The sequence below is a fragment of the Vigna umbellata genome, chromosome 1, assembly GCF_029865625.1.
Source record: "Vigna umbellata cultivar VRB3 chromosome 1, Vumbellata_1.0, whole genome shotgun sequence".
NCBI lineage: Eukaryota > Viridiplantae > Streptophyta > Magnoliopsida > Fabales > Fabaceae > Vigna > Vigna umbellata.
Window position 1 is genome coordinate 8407750 of NC_142165.1, and position 12340 is coordinate 8420089.

General features: G+C 29.8%; 1 protein-coding gene across 1 annotated transcript; it reads left to right on the forward strand.

Moving 5' to 3' along the window:
* Positions 1 to 2649: 2649 nt before the first annotated feature.
* LOC124828446 (cucumisin-like) lies at positions 2650 to 11641 on the forward strand. Its single transcript, XM_088093338.1, has 11 exons — positions 2650 to 2678; positions 4564 to 4676; positions 4991 to 5079; positions 6123 to 6214; positions 6298 to 6532; positions 6669 to 7182; positions 7261 to 7352; positions 10085 to 10306; positions 10415 to 10526; positions 10609 to 10822; positions 11057 to 11641. The coding sequence occupies exons 2-11, from the start codon at positions 4590 to 4592 to the stop codon at positions 11578 to 11580; spliced, it is 2181 nt and encodes a 726-aa protein (XP_087949464.1). The 5' UTR covers positions 2650 to 2678; positions 4564 to 4589; the 3' UTR covers positions 11581 to 11641.
* Positions 11642 to 12340: the final 699 nt, after the last annotated feature.

Here is a 12340-nt window from a genome sequence, read left to right on the forward strand (position 1 = left end):
ATATATAATTTAATATAATTCTTCACTATAATTTTATCAATTTCTTAGAGAAAAGAACTTATAGCATTTAACAAGATAATACATTATGATAAAGTCTAAAATATGACAAAAGAAACATGAAATCTAAAATGCGAGAATATTATATTAATTCTAATAAAATTTACACTAAATATTTTTTATAATTTATATATATATATATATATATATATATATATATATATATATATATATTGATTATTAAAGAAAAAAATTCATAAATTCATTATTTTAAATTTTTAAATTGAGATATCTTATTTAGCTTTGATTCAGATATAAATTAAATGTTAATTATTTATTGGCTTAATTATATTTTAAGTCTCTAATAAATTTAATAATTTTCACTGTTAAACCTTGTTATTTATTTTTATCATGTAAAATATTATTTTTGTATTTTTTGTATAATTATTTTTTATTTAAGTGGTGTATTTTAATTTTTATTAATGTATAAAAAAAATGCATTACATTTTTAAGAAGGGAAAGAGACATTTAAATTATTTTTAATTTGAATATTTATATTCTTTTTATAACTTTTTAAATATATTTTTAAATTTTAATAATTCAAAATTTAATAAATGTATTAAACTTTTAGTTGGTATCTTAGTTTGAAAGGTATACAATTATAATTTTTTATTAAATATTTAATATTATAGAATATCTTTTTGATATTGAATATTTCATAATATTATATATTTTTTTTGCATGATTTTTTATTATTTTATGAAAGTAATTAATTGATATTGAAATAGTGTGTATAGACACAAATACATTTATATACCTGTTATCAAGTGAAAATGGATACGAGAACTTACTACTTATTGAGTTTGAGTACGAGGATAATGATAGATTTTTTCTTTAGTGATAGATATGAGATAACAAAACTAGTGTTGTAAAAACATGTTCTAACCTGCGAGTCAACCTGACTCACATTGGATTTTTGAAAAAAATGTAATTTTTATGTGGGTTAGTTTTTAACGCGGCTCACGCGGGTTGAACCCGTGGTGAGCCGATTTAATTTAATTATGTATTATTTTGTGTTTCTAGTATTTTTTTATTATATTGTAGATGAGATAAAAAAAAGATGTTTCAAGAGAAAAATATTATAATTTATCCATTCAAAACTTTAATATTATAGATGTTCAAGTGATATAAAAAATAGGCTTAATACCCTATTTTGTCCCCAGTTTCGCTCGAAAATGTCAAATTAGTCCATCCTTTAAAAAATGCGTCAATTACGTCCTCACTTAATAAAATTTGCATCAATGAAATCCCTTCCGTTAAATCCGTACAAGCAGCGTTAATTAAAGAAAGAGAAAAATAATTAACGCCGTTTGTACGGATTTAACGGAAGGGATTTTATTGATGCAAATTTTATTAAGTGAGGACGTAATTGACGCATTTTTTAAAGGATGGACTAATTTGACATTTTCAAACGAAACTGGGGACAAAATAGGGTATTAAGCCAAAAAATTATCAATATTAAGAACTTATTTATTCATCTTTTGTGCTTGTTTTTGGATTATGCTTGTTTTTATTTTGAATTGTCTTTTGAGTTTAACATTATTTTAAAGTGAAATTTATTTAGATTTGAATTAAAAAATTATAATTTTTTATTTAAAAAAAACTTATAATTAAGTGAGCTAGTGAGTTAACCCGCTGTGATGAGTGGAGCTGATTCAAATTTTTTCAACTTGCTAATAAATGAGCTGGGTTAAGTTGACTCAATGAGTAACCCATGATCAGCTTAACAAAAACTCATTCTCCACCAACCCAAATGTCCCACCCCCCACACCACCCACCCAAACCCTTTCTCTATGTCCCGTCCCTGCCTCCTCTTCTCCCTCCGTTGTCATTTTATAATCATGGTTTTCAACATAATATTATCCACTAAAATTTGAATTTTTTTAAAAACAAAATACTGATCAAAATAAAATGATTGGTGAAAAAAAAAATAAGAATAGAAGAATGGTTTTAAATTTAATTTCATTTGCTGTTTTTTTAGATGATGTTGAAGTTATTTTGTAAACTATTATTTTTATAAATCTTATATTTTCATACAACTCATTTAAATTTGTTTCTTTTAGAAAACTCTTTTATTTATTTATGTTTATTTTTATTACTTTATTTGTATATTTATATTTATATTTATAGTACACTAGTTTTGTTTATTTACTTATTTGTATTTATATTTATATTTAGTAAAATATATAATTTTTATTTGTTAATATTTTTATTTTACCATTTATTGTTTTAGCTTTTTATGATAAATATGAAAATAATAATTTGATTTTTCTTAAAAATAATAAAATTTATAATATACAAATATTTGACGACATTATGATGGAATCTGATCTCATATCTTACTATTATAAAGATATAATTAATACAAGTAATAACTATTTCTCAAACTATAATTATATTAAAAGTCAAATTATTGTATTAAGAAAGGACGTTATAAAACGTAAAAGTTTTTTCTCTGAAAAGTTTACGAAATTAAATTTTTTTTCTTAATTATAAATTAAATGTGAAAAGAGTGGACCATAGTTGCATCCAATGTAGTGGCTATAAAAGGTGAGAAAGTTTACGTGTATTCTTATCCTTTCTTACTCAAGTCAGATAAACGCTCTGCTCGACTCAACTGAGTATGTCCCTTTTCTAATCCTATTTTTAATACCTTATTAATATCTCTTTTTTTCTTCTGTTAATTTCTATTGCTTCTTTATTTTGTTTTTTTTTTCAGATAATTTATTGTATCACTTTTTTTTGAATTTTTTTATTTATTAAATTTTTTATTAATATTTATTTTCATATTCAAAATTACATATTAATTGAATTGAAAGATCTTAAGTCAATAACAATTAAAATGATTTTATACTATATATATATATATATATATATATATATATATATATATATATATATATATATATATATATATATATTGTATTTATAAGAATCCTCTATTTTCATTCTTTTATTGGTAAGATTCTATAAAAAGGTTGTTAAAATTCCAGCTACCTCAATTTGAATATTGAAAACCGACTGAATAAACCATCACAAACAAAACATTATCGAATTGTATTAGATTTTTCTTTTCCAAATCATGCAATTAGGTTCAGTTAGTGGTTTGACTTAAAAAGTGACTTAAAACGGTCAGATGTATAATATTTTTTTATATTTATTCTTTATTCAGTATTTTAATTATTTAATACAAAGTTATTTTACCTGTCAGCATAATTATTTTATTATGAATTTGTAATTATAATTATATAATATTTGTCAACAATTTATAGGAAATATTTTAGTTTATAAATTCATTTCTTATTAATTCTTCAAGTTAAATAATTGTTCAACAGTACATAATAACATGATTTGTATTTTAAAAATAATCGCATAAAAGTGTAATTTGATTCAGTTTCATTTTCATCTAATAAAGAAATCTCCTCATATTGCAGACATTTTTTTTATTAATAACTTGGATTACTTTTGTTTCAAAATTAATCAAATCATATATAATAGCTTTCTCTTAATTTCTGTAAACGTTAAGCGTTAACATTATCCCTAATTAATTTTATTGCTTTTTTTCTGAGAGTGGTTTATTCCCAATATAACTGTTACTCTACTTGCCCATTACTATTAGTTTACTGATTTATATTTGTTATGCAAGTAGTATTAAATTTATTGTTAATTATACCAGAAATTGAATTATTTACTTTTGAATGCACTTGAATAATACCATGTTTTGCTTTTATTTATAACTTTTGTTTTTATTGTACTTTTATTTATGACAATTAAACTTTTTTTATATCTAATTATAATAAAATTGATGAATTTTTAAGAAATTTAATTAACACATATAATATTAATATGAATTCCAGTCACATTTAAAGTTGACATTATTTTCAACTTTAAATTTTAGAAGTAATAAATTTATTGTCTTCAACTTTTTCATATTTATACTGTATAAAGATAACTTTTTTTTCTAGTTTATTCTTTTGTTAAGTAACAATTGATCATTTCTTAAAATTTAATCTCTTTTTTAAATTTAACCGTTTTTTAATTCAACATTTTATTTTTAAATTTAATCATTTTTAAACTAAAGTAATTATTTATAATAAAAAATATTCTGAACTTTGTCCTTAATTATATGTATGTTAAATATCAAATGACATTAACTTTTTTCACTATGGTTTTAAATTATTAATAAATGCACATTTTAAAATTATTTTTAATAATTTCAACTATCACATATTAAGTTTTAATTTCTTCCTTTTTTTTCCTCTTTCTTAATATATATATATATATATATATATATATATATATATATATATATATATATGTGTGTGTGTGTTTTATTTTTTCCTCTGTTTCTGTTTTCATTCCCAATTTGCTACATAGATATTACTGTATGTGCACCTTTACAATTTCCATTCTGCAATGTGTTTCAAATGTCCACTTACTGTAGTATGTTAATATCTGCTAATAAAGTTAGCGGCATTCACATCTAGACATTAAATTTGCTCACAGGTTGAAAGAGCTTCAAACACATTAAGATGAACGCTTTAGGGTTGTCGCGTCTTCTCCAAATTCTTACATGCATTCTGCTACTCACTCCCTCATTTTCTAAAGATGATCGAAAGGTTAATAACATATATCCCATATACTTTCCCAAACATATACTTCTGCTGTATCCTCTAATTCTGTACAATACTTCAGAAGCTATATCTTTCCATAGATTACTCTTACGTTCTTATCTTTTTATGATTTTTTTTAAACAATTATAAAAATTATTGGAAAACTTTCAAGTTAAAAAGAGCTTGGATTATTTTTAAAATAAACAAATTAACCTAAAAATGATTTTATCCACATGAAATTATCCTAGTAGGACTATTATTATTTTAAATTTATCTTTATTTTTTTTAATTTATTTTGTTCATATTGTAATCTAATACAGATTTACATAGTCTACATGGGGGAATATCCCAAGGGCGTGGAATTCACAGAGTCACTTCACACTAGTGTGGTTCAAAGTGCCATCAGCAGGTCATATATTATTACACAATTTTAGCTCCCAATTTTCATTAGAACATTCATCAAAAACGGCTACCTATTTTCGTTTCTTATTATATTTCAAATGTTAGCTTTTATATAATTGTTGCTTTGTTTGGAGATAACACTCAATTCATATTTTTGCGTACATATAATCATTTCAATACATATGAACGTGTGAGCTCGGATATACAACAAGTTTCAAATAATTAAAGATAATTACAAAATAAATTATAATTAGTTACAGAAATGTGTCAAACTAGACATATTTTTAATTCATAGGCTTTGATAGATTCTACTTCAACTTAGAGAGCAGATTTACACTATCAAGGGGCTTAGTTTAACATTGTTTATTTAAGGGTTAAATATGTTTTTAGTTCCTAAACTATTGGCTCGTCCCTCTTTCAAACTAAGGTACAATTTGGTCCTCATTCTTTAGAAAAACGTTCGTTTTAGTCCTCAAAATTTTGTTTTTAGTCCTCGTTTTAGTCCTCAAAACGTTCGTTTTTTCGACTAAAACGAACGTTTTTTAAAGATTGAGGACCAAATTGTACCTTAGTTTGGAAGAGGGACGAAAATCAGAAATGGTCAATAGTTTAGGGACTAAAAACATATTTAACCCTTTATTTAATAATAGTTCTTTGTTTGCCTGCGCAACATTTTCAAATTCAAGTAATCTTCTGACTTATAAACGAAAAATGAATGAAATAGAATGCTCGGAAAGAAGAGCAATTACTTTATTTTAAACCTATTATATATAAGAATGAGTGTTTTAACTATTTTTTTATCAAAAATTATTAATTGTTAATATTTGTTAATGGGATAGTCAAATTCACAATATTTTTCATATTTTTTAAGAAAATTTCAAAGTAATATTTTAGTTTCTAAATATTTTTCAAACTATTTTTGTAGCTTCTGAATATTAATAAAGGGATTGAATTTATAATTTATCTTCCTTTTCCTTTCAATTAAAATTATCTTATAACTCATAATTAAAATTACGTTATTAAAATTGGAAATGGCATATATCCATCCAGAAAACTTGCCCCAGATACTTTGCTTCACAGCTACAAGAGTTTCAATGGATTTGTAGCGAGGCTGACCAAGGAAGAATCAGAAAGAATGAAAGGTAGTTTTAATATGATTGTGAGTCTATATATGTAACTGTAATTATGATGTATGCATTTTGTGAAAATTTGGAATGTTTGGCAGGAATGGATGAGGTGGTTTCTGTCATTCCAAATAGAATCCACAGTATCCAAACAACAAGGTCCTGGAACTTCATTGGCTTCCCTGAAAATGTCCAAAGGTCAAAGGTAGAAAGTGACACAATCGTTGGAATACTCGATACTGGAATTTGGCCAAATTCCTCAAGCTTCAGCGACAGAGGCCTTGGTCCACCACCACAGAGATGGAAAGGATCATGCCAAAACTTCACTTGTAATAAGTAAGTGATGCTTGTTATAACATGCTATAACACATATACATAAAGACCATGTCTGGTTTCATTTTCGAAACTCACTTTTGTTTTTTCATGTCAAATTTTAACGTCCACGAATGCTTGCTTCATGATTTGTTTGTAGCAAAATAATTGGAGCAAAATATTTTCGGGTTGATGCTGATATTGCCGACATCATATCTCCCGTTGATACGTTGGGTCACGGGTCTCACACTGCATCGACTGCTGCTGGAAACTCTGTTAGCAATGCAAATCTGTTCGGGCTTGGCACAGGAACACTGAGAGGAGGAGTTCCATCAGCACGCATTGCTGTGTATAAAGTCTGTTGGAAGACTGGTTGTAGTAATGCTGACATTTTAGCAGGATTTGATGCAGCCATTCAGGATGGTGTTGACATTATATCTGTTTCATTGGGACCTAGAATGGTCACATTCACCGATTATTTTGATGATGAATTTGCAATAGGAGCCTTCCATGCAATGAAGAGAGGCATATTAACTTCTAAAGCTGCAGGCAATGCTGGTCCACACCGTGGCACAATGACAAATCCTGCACCCTGGATCATTACCGTGGCTGCTTCCACTACAGACAGAAAGTTTTCGACCAAACTCCAACTGGGCAATGGCCGAATCCTCGAGGTAATTACCCCTTTAAATTACTTATTTTTTAAAATATTAGAAAAGTAACATAAAATATTTCCCTAAACATGTATGCAGGGAATCTCATTGAATACGTTTAGTCCAACACAGAAAAGTTACCCTTTAATTTATGCTGGAGATGCTGGTAGAAGGAATAATTCCATGTCCAGGTACCAACATTTACGAATATCTCTTTTTAATTATCTGGCTAAATTTCTTTTTGTTTTCTTTTTTTATTTTTAAAATTTAATATAGTTCCTCTGTTTTTTGTTTTCAATTTGGAATTTGTGTTTTTAAAATATATTGATGTGTTAATTTTTTCAAGGCATAATACCCAATTTTGTCCCCACTTTGGTTCGGAAATCTCAAGTTAGTCCCTTTATAGAAAAGTGAGTTGAATGGATCCTTACTTGTAATTAATTGACTCTAATGAGTCCCTTCCGTTAAATAGAAGGAAACGGAGTTAGTGGACTGATGATGTGGCAGTTGTCTTTGATGATGTGGCAGTTGTACCTCACTAAAGTATTAGCTTTCTTGAAAGTTGTTTGTGGGTATTGACTTTTTGCTCTTTGCCAAAGTTAAGTGTTTTTTTTTAAGGGATTGGGTCATGGTGGTTGTGTTTTTTTTTTCTCTGAAGAAATTCGAGCATTGCTTGTAGAAGGGTTGATCTGAAAATTGAAATTTTGTGTCGTGATGGCTTCAACCAACCCTTCTCCAAATGCTTCCCCTGTTGCAGTGCCTCCTGTTCTTGGTGGTATTTTATCACCACCACCTTCTTCATCTTCTCCAACCAATTCCTCCAACCCCCCATCATCTCTCAATTCTTCCCAGCCCCATCATCACCACAAAAGAGAATTAAAATAAATTAAAGAATGTAATAATCGAGTAAAACCTAAGCAACGTGGTTCAGAAAAAAAATGAATGAGTAAAAAGAGAGGGGAAAATGTTCGGTGGTGATGCTGGAGATGAAAGAACCCTTCTTAGAAGAGGGAAAGAAAAAAAGGGAGTGGTGGCGTCGGTGGAGAAGCAAGCTCCGGCGAGGGCAGCGGTGAATCTGGGCCGCGAGCGGAGAGAGAAGAAGCGTCGCAGCCATCTAGATCCTGGTGACGTGCGGCGGCGTGGGATCCGTCCGCGGTGGCTGAATCGAGGCGCGGCAAGGATGGATTCGGAGCAGATCTGGGGCGTACGTGAAAAGCGAGGTCCTCCCTCGCACGCGAGAAGGAGGGGCTGGAGCGGCGTCCGACGATGGCCGTCCGTGGGTGTCGGAGATGGCATCGATGCCGGTTGGAATGCGGTGGCCATTTTTGGTTGGGAGTTGATTTTGTGGTTTGAGAGACAGAAAAAGAAAAGGAATATACGTGTGGGAAGAAATTGAAATTGGCTTTTCATGTGAATCGTGCTGAAAGGAAAGTCATAGTTGTGAAACAAGAGTTAAATGAAGAGAGAAGAGAATAATGGTTTATAGAATCTTTCTCCCTTGGTCTCTCTTTCCTTCTCTCCTTATCTAACACGGCTGTTTCTGAGATGAGGGTCAGACAGCCATAGACTCTGTGGACCACTTTCTCTCTCTCTTTCTCTCTTTCTCTCCTTCTCTCTGTCTTTCTCACTCTATATATACTAAGTAGTGGTATAAATTCACCCAATCAAGAAACAGTTTCAACTAAGCTAAAGCATAAATCTCTGTTACAGTTACCAAATGTGTGTTCACAACCTTAGAATTGGGTTAAAAACGTTAGTTTATTTCAATTGAATTACTTTCATTGTAAAAAGCTAAGATTAATTATGGAAAGTAAAATTTATAAACAATGAATTTTGTAAACAGAAGGTGGAATATATAAATAAAAGGAAGAAGTATGGTTAAAACTGGATGACTTAGTTTCTGAACAGAAGCTGATTGCACTAGTAGGTTTTGAAATAGAATGAATAATATTCTGCAACAAGAAGATAATGTGTAACTTTCAATGCGTCATTGTTTGATGACGGAGCATTCCTTTATTTTACTACTACCTAGTACTATTACTAGATAATAAATTTTAGGGAAGGAAGAAAAAAAGGGGACAAGAAAAACGCGAGTTTGACTGGTTGGGAAATAGTAGCAGTATGATTGAAAAGAGAAAGAAAAGGGAAAAAGAGTGAACTTTACAGCCAGGTATGAAAATGATTATGCCATAATTGTATTAGGACCGTAATCTCACAAAAAGTTAGAGAGAGAAAGAGGGTGGTGCCGTCCGTGAGGCCTCTGGTTGGGAGTAGGGGCCCACCAAATGACTGCCACATCATCAAAGACAACTGCCACATCATCAGTCCACTAACTCCGTTTCCTTCTATTTAACGGAAGGGACTCATTAGAGTCAATTAATTACAAGTAAGGATCCATTCAACTCACTTTTCTATAAAGGGACTAACTTGAGATTTCCGAACCAAAGTGGGGACAAAATTGGGTATTATGCCTTTTTTCAATTATTCAATATTCATTTTCCATCTAATCAAGTTGACACAGTTAAAGAATTGAATTAATGAGTCAACGCTTTGTAACGAATTCAAATTTTAATTTACAAACATAAAATATAAGTTTAATAAATAAAAAAAGTAATTTAATTAAAATATTGTAGTGCTTCTGTGATTGCATCTATGTATAGTTTAGATTGTAATTTGTAACAAAGTATAGTTTAGCACATTCTTTATGCGGTCAATCAACTATATTCAGACGGAGAAGACAATATTTGATTTTTGTTAGAAAATTAAGTGATTAAATTGAGCATATCTGGAGAGGGAAAATAGAGTTTTATAAATAATTGAAGGAATTAAAAAAAGTAATTTAACCTTATTATATGGGTAGTTTGTTACTAATCTTTCGCTCTATTACTATTCAAAAGTCCATTCTAACATTAGCGTTGCATAGGTTTTGCCGTGAAAATGATTTGGATGGAGCTTTGGTGAAAGGGAAAATTGTTTTGTGTGATGGCTATACTCCTTCTCAATATGTGGGATTAGCTTCTGGGGCTGCTGGTCTTATATTCACTGCTACATTGACTTCAGTTTCGGTAGAGGCATTTGCAATGCCAACAATTCAAATTACCCCAAGTGATGGGAATTCTGTATCTTCTTATTTAAAGTCAACGAGGTACAAAACTTTTCTTCAATCTATAAAACATCATACATAACTGCTCTATAATTTTGTTCACTTAGTCTTAATTATCTGATTTATATGTCATGTCACCGATTGTTGTAGAAATCCAACAGCTACCGTATTCAAAAGTATCGAAGGAAAAGATTCATCAGCCCCTTACATTGCTACATTCTCAGCGAGAGGTCCAAATACAGTCACTCCAAACATTCTTAAGGTAACTTCATGTTACAGTGTAAAATCATTCCAACCGATTCAAGCTTATTTGCTTATATCTATGTTTTCTGTTGATGTTGTAGCCTGACATAGCAGCTCCAGGGGTTAATATTCTGGCTGCATGGTCTTCGGTTTCACCTATTTCTGGTGTTCGAGGAGATACAAGAGTATCGACTTTGAATATAATATCTGGAACTTCCATGGCATGCCCTCATGTTTCTGGAGCAGCTGCTTACGTCAAATCTAATCATCCCAACTGGTCTCCTGCTGCAATAAAATCCGCGTTGATGACAACTGGTAATACATAATATAATGTAGTTATCAAACTTTGCAGACTATAACCCTTGAAAAATGTAGGAGAAATGAGGCTGCGAAGAGAAAGTAAAGTATGATAACCTAAAACCATATGCCCTATACCACCTTAAACATTTCTGTCGGGAAAAACTAGATAATTAACGTGTTATTTTGTGGTACAACTTAATGTCCAAGTATACATGTTAAGGACCAAATATGTTTGTTCATTATTTGCAGCTACCCCTATGAATCCTACAGTTGATTTAGATGCTGAATTTGCTTACGGTGCGGGGCAAATCAATCCTTTGAAGGCAGCAAATCCTGGACTAGTTTATGATGCTGGTGAAAACGATTATATTAGTTTTCTGTGTGGACAAGGTTACAATTCATCATCGCTGCAACTAATTACAGGAGATAAGAGCACTTGCACATCAGCAAATAAAGGATCGGTTTTCGACCTTAATCTCCCGTCTTTTACTCTATCAACCCCTCGCTCAAGCCACAACAATGTCACTTTTAGTAGAACTGTTACAAATGTTGGATCAGCTACATCCAAATATAGGGCCACGATAACTGCACATCCATCTTCTTTGAAGGTCGAAGTAGTGCCAAATGTTTTGGCCTTCTCATCGTTGGGTCAGAAGCTGTCTTTTACCCTTAAGATTGAAGGAAGCATTAATGCAGATTTGGTTTCTTTTTCTATGATTTGGGACGATGGCACTTTTAAGGCAAGGAGCCCTGTTGTTGTTTATGCTCCATAAATTATACGGTATAATAAGTGAACTCTCCAGCAACTGTTTATTGAGCTGGCGATATGCTATACATGATTTAGAGTCCATATATTCACAAAATTTTAAATAAAACAACGTCTTATATATTCAAATTGGCCATAAACTAACCGTTAAAAAACAGACAGTTACAAAATACAAACTAAACTAGTAATAGAAGACAGAAAGGTTACCAAAAAATAAAAAAAGATTAATGATAAATCTCTATCCGCGGTTTTCTCGTGAGTGGCTTTTTATCTCGAGAAATAATAAGTTAAAACAAATCAAGATGAGATAAAAAAAAGATTAATGATAAGATGTTAGGAGCAAGAGAAATTTGAGAATTTCTTTTTGATAAAAAAAATTATAGAAATAGAAGAGAAGAATGCATTCACTATTTGAATACACAAAACACGAATTATAAGATTAAAAAGGAGGTATACAAATTAAAGAAAAAGTGATAAAAAAAGTGTGGGAGAACAACTTAGTGGACATATACATTCATAAATGATAACGAGAAAAATGTTAACAAACTCTAATGTAAATTTTTAAGGGTTACAAAATTCGACAAATAAAATGAGTTTGTTCTTGTCTTTTTATTTATTTTGGCACCAACTAAAATGACACCAAAAAATATAGCACCAATTATTAGTCTAAATATAAAATTCATAGTTTATATTTTCCGTTGGTTTAAATAAAATATTAAATCAATTTTCACTGAAAATAATGTTATTATTATATAATATATAAATTG

Bases quoted from the DNA above. Each gene is read 5' to 3' on its own strand.
- LOC124828446 (XM_088093338.1), top strand. From the start codon at position 4,590: ATGAACGCTTTAGGGTTGTCGCGTCTTCTCCAAATTCTTACATGCATT. The intron at 5,080-6,122 runs GTCATATATTAT...ATATCCATCCAG, and splicing joins GTTCAAAGTGCCATCAGCAG to AAAACTTGCCCCAGATACTT. The intron at 10,527-10,608 runs GTAACTTCATGT...TTGATGTTGTAG, and splicing joins TCACTCCAAACATTCTTAAG to CCTGACATAGCAGCTCCAGG.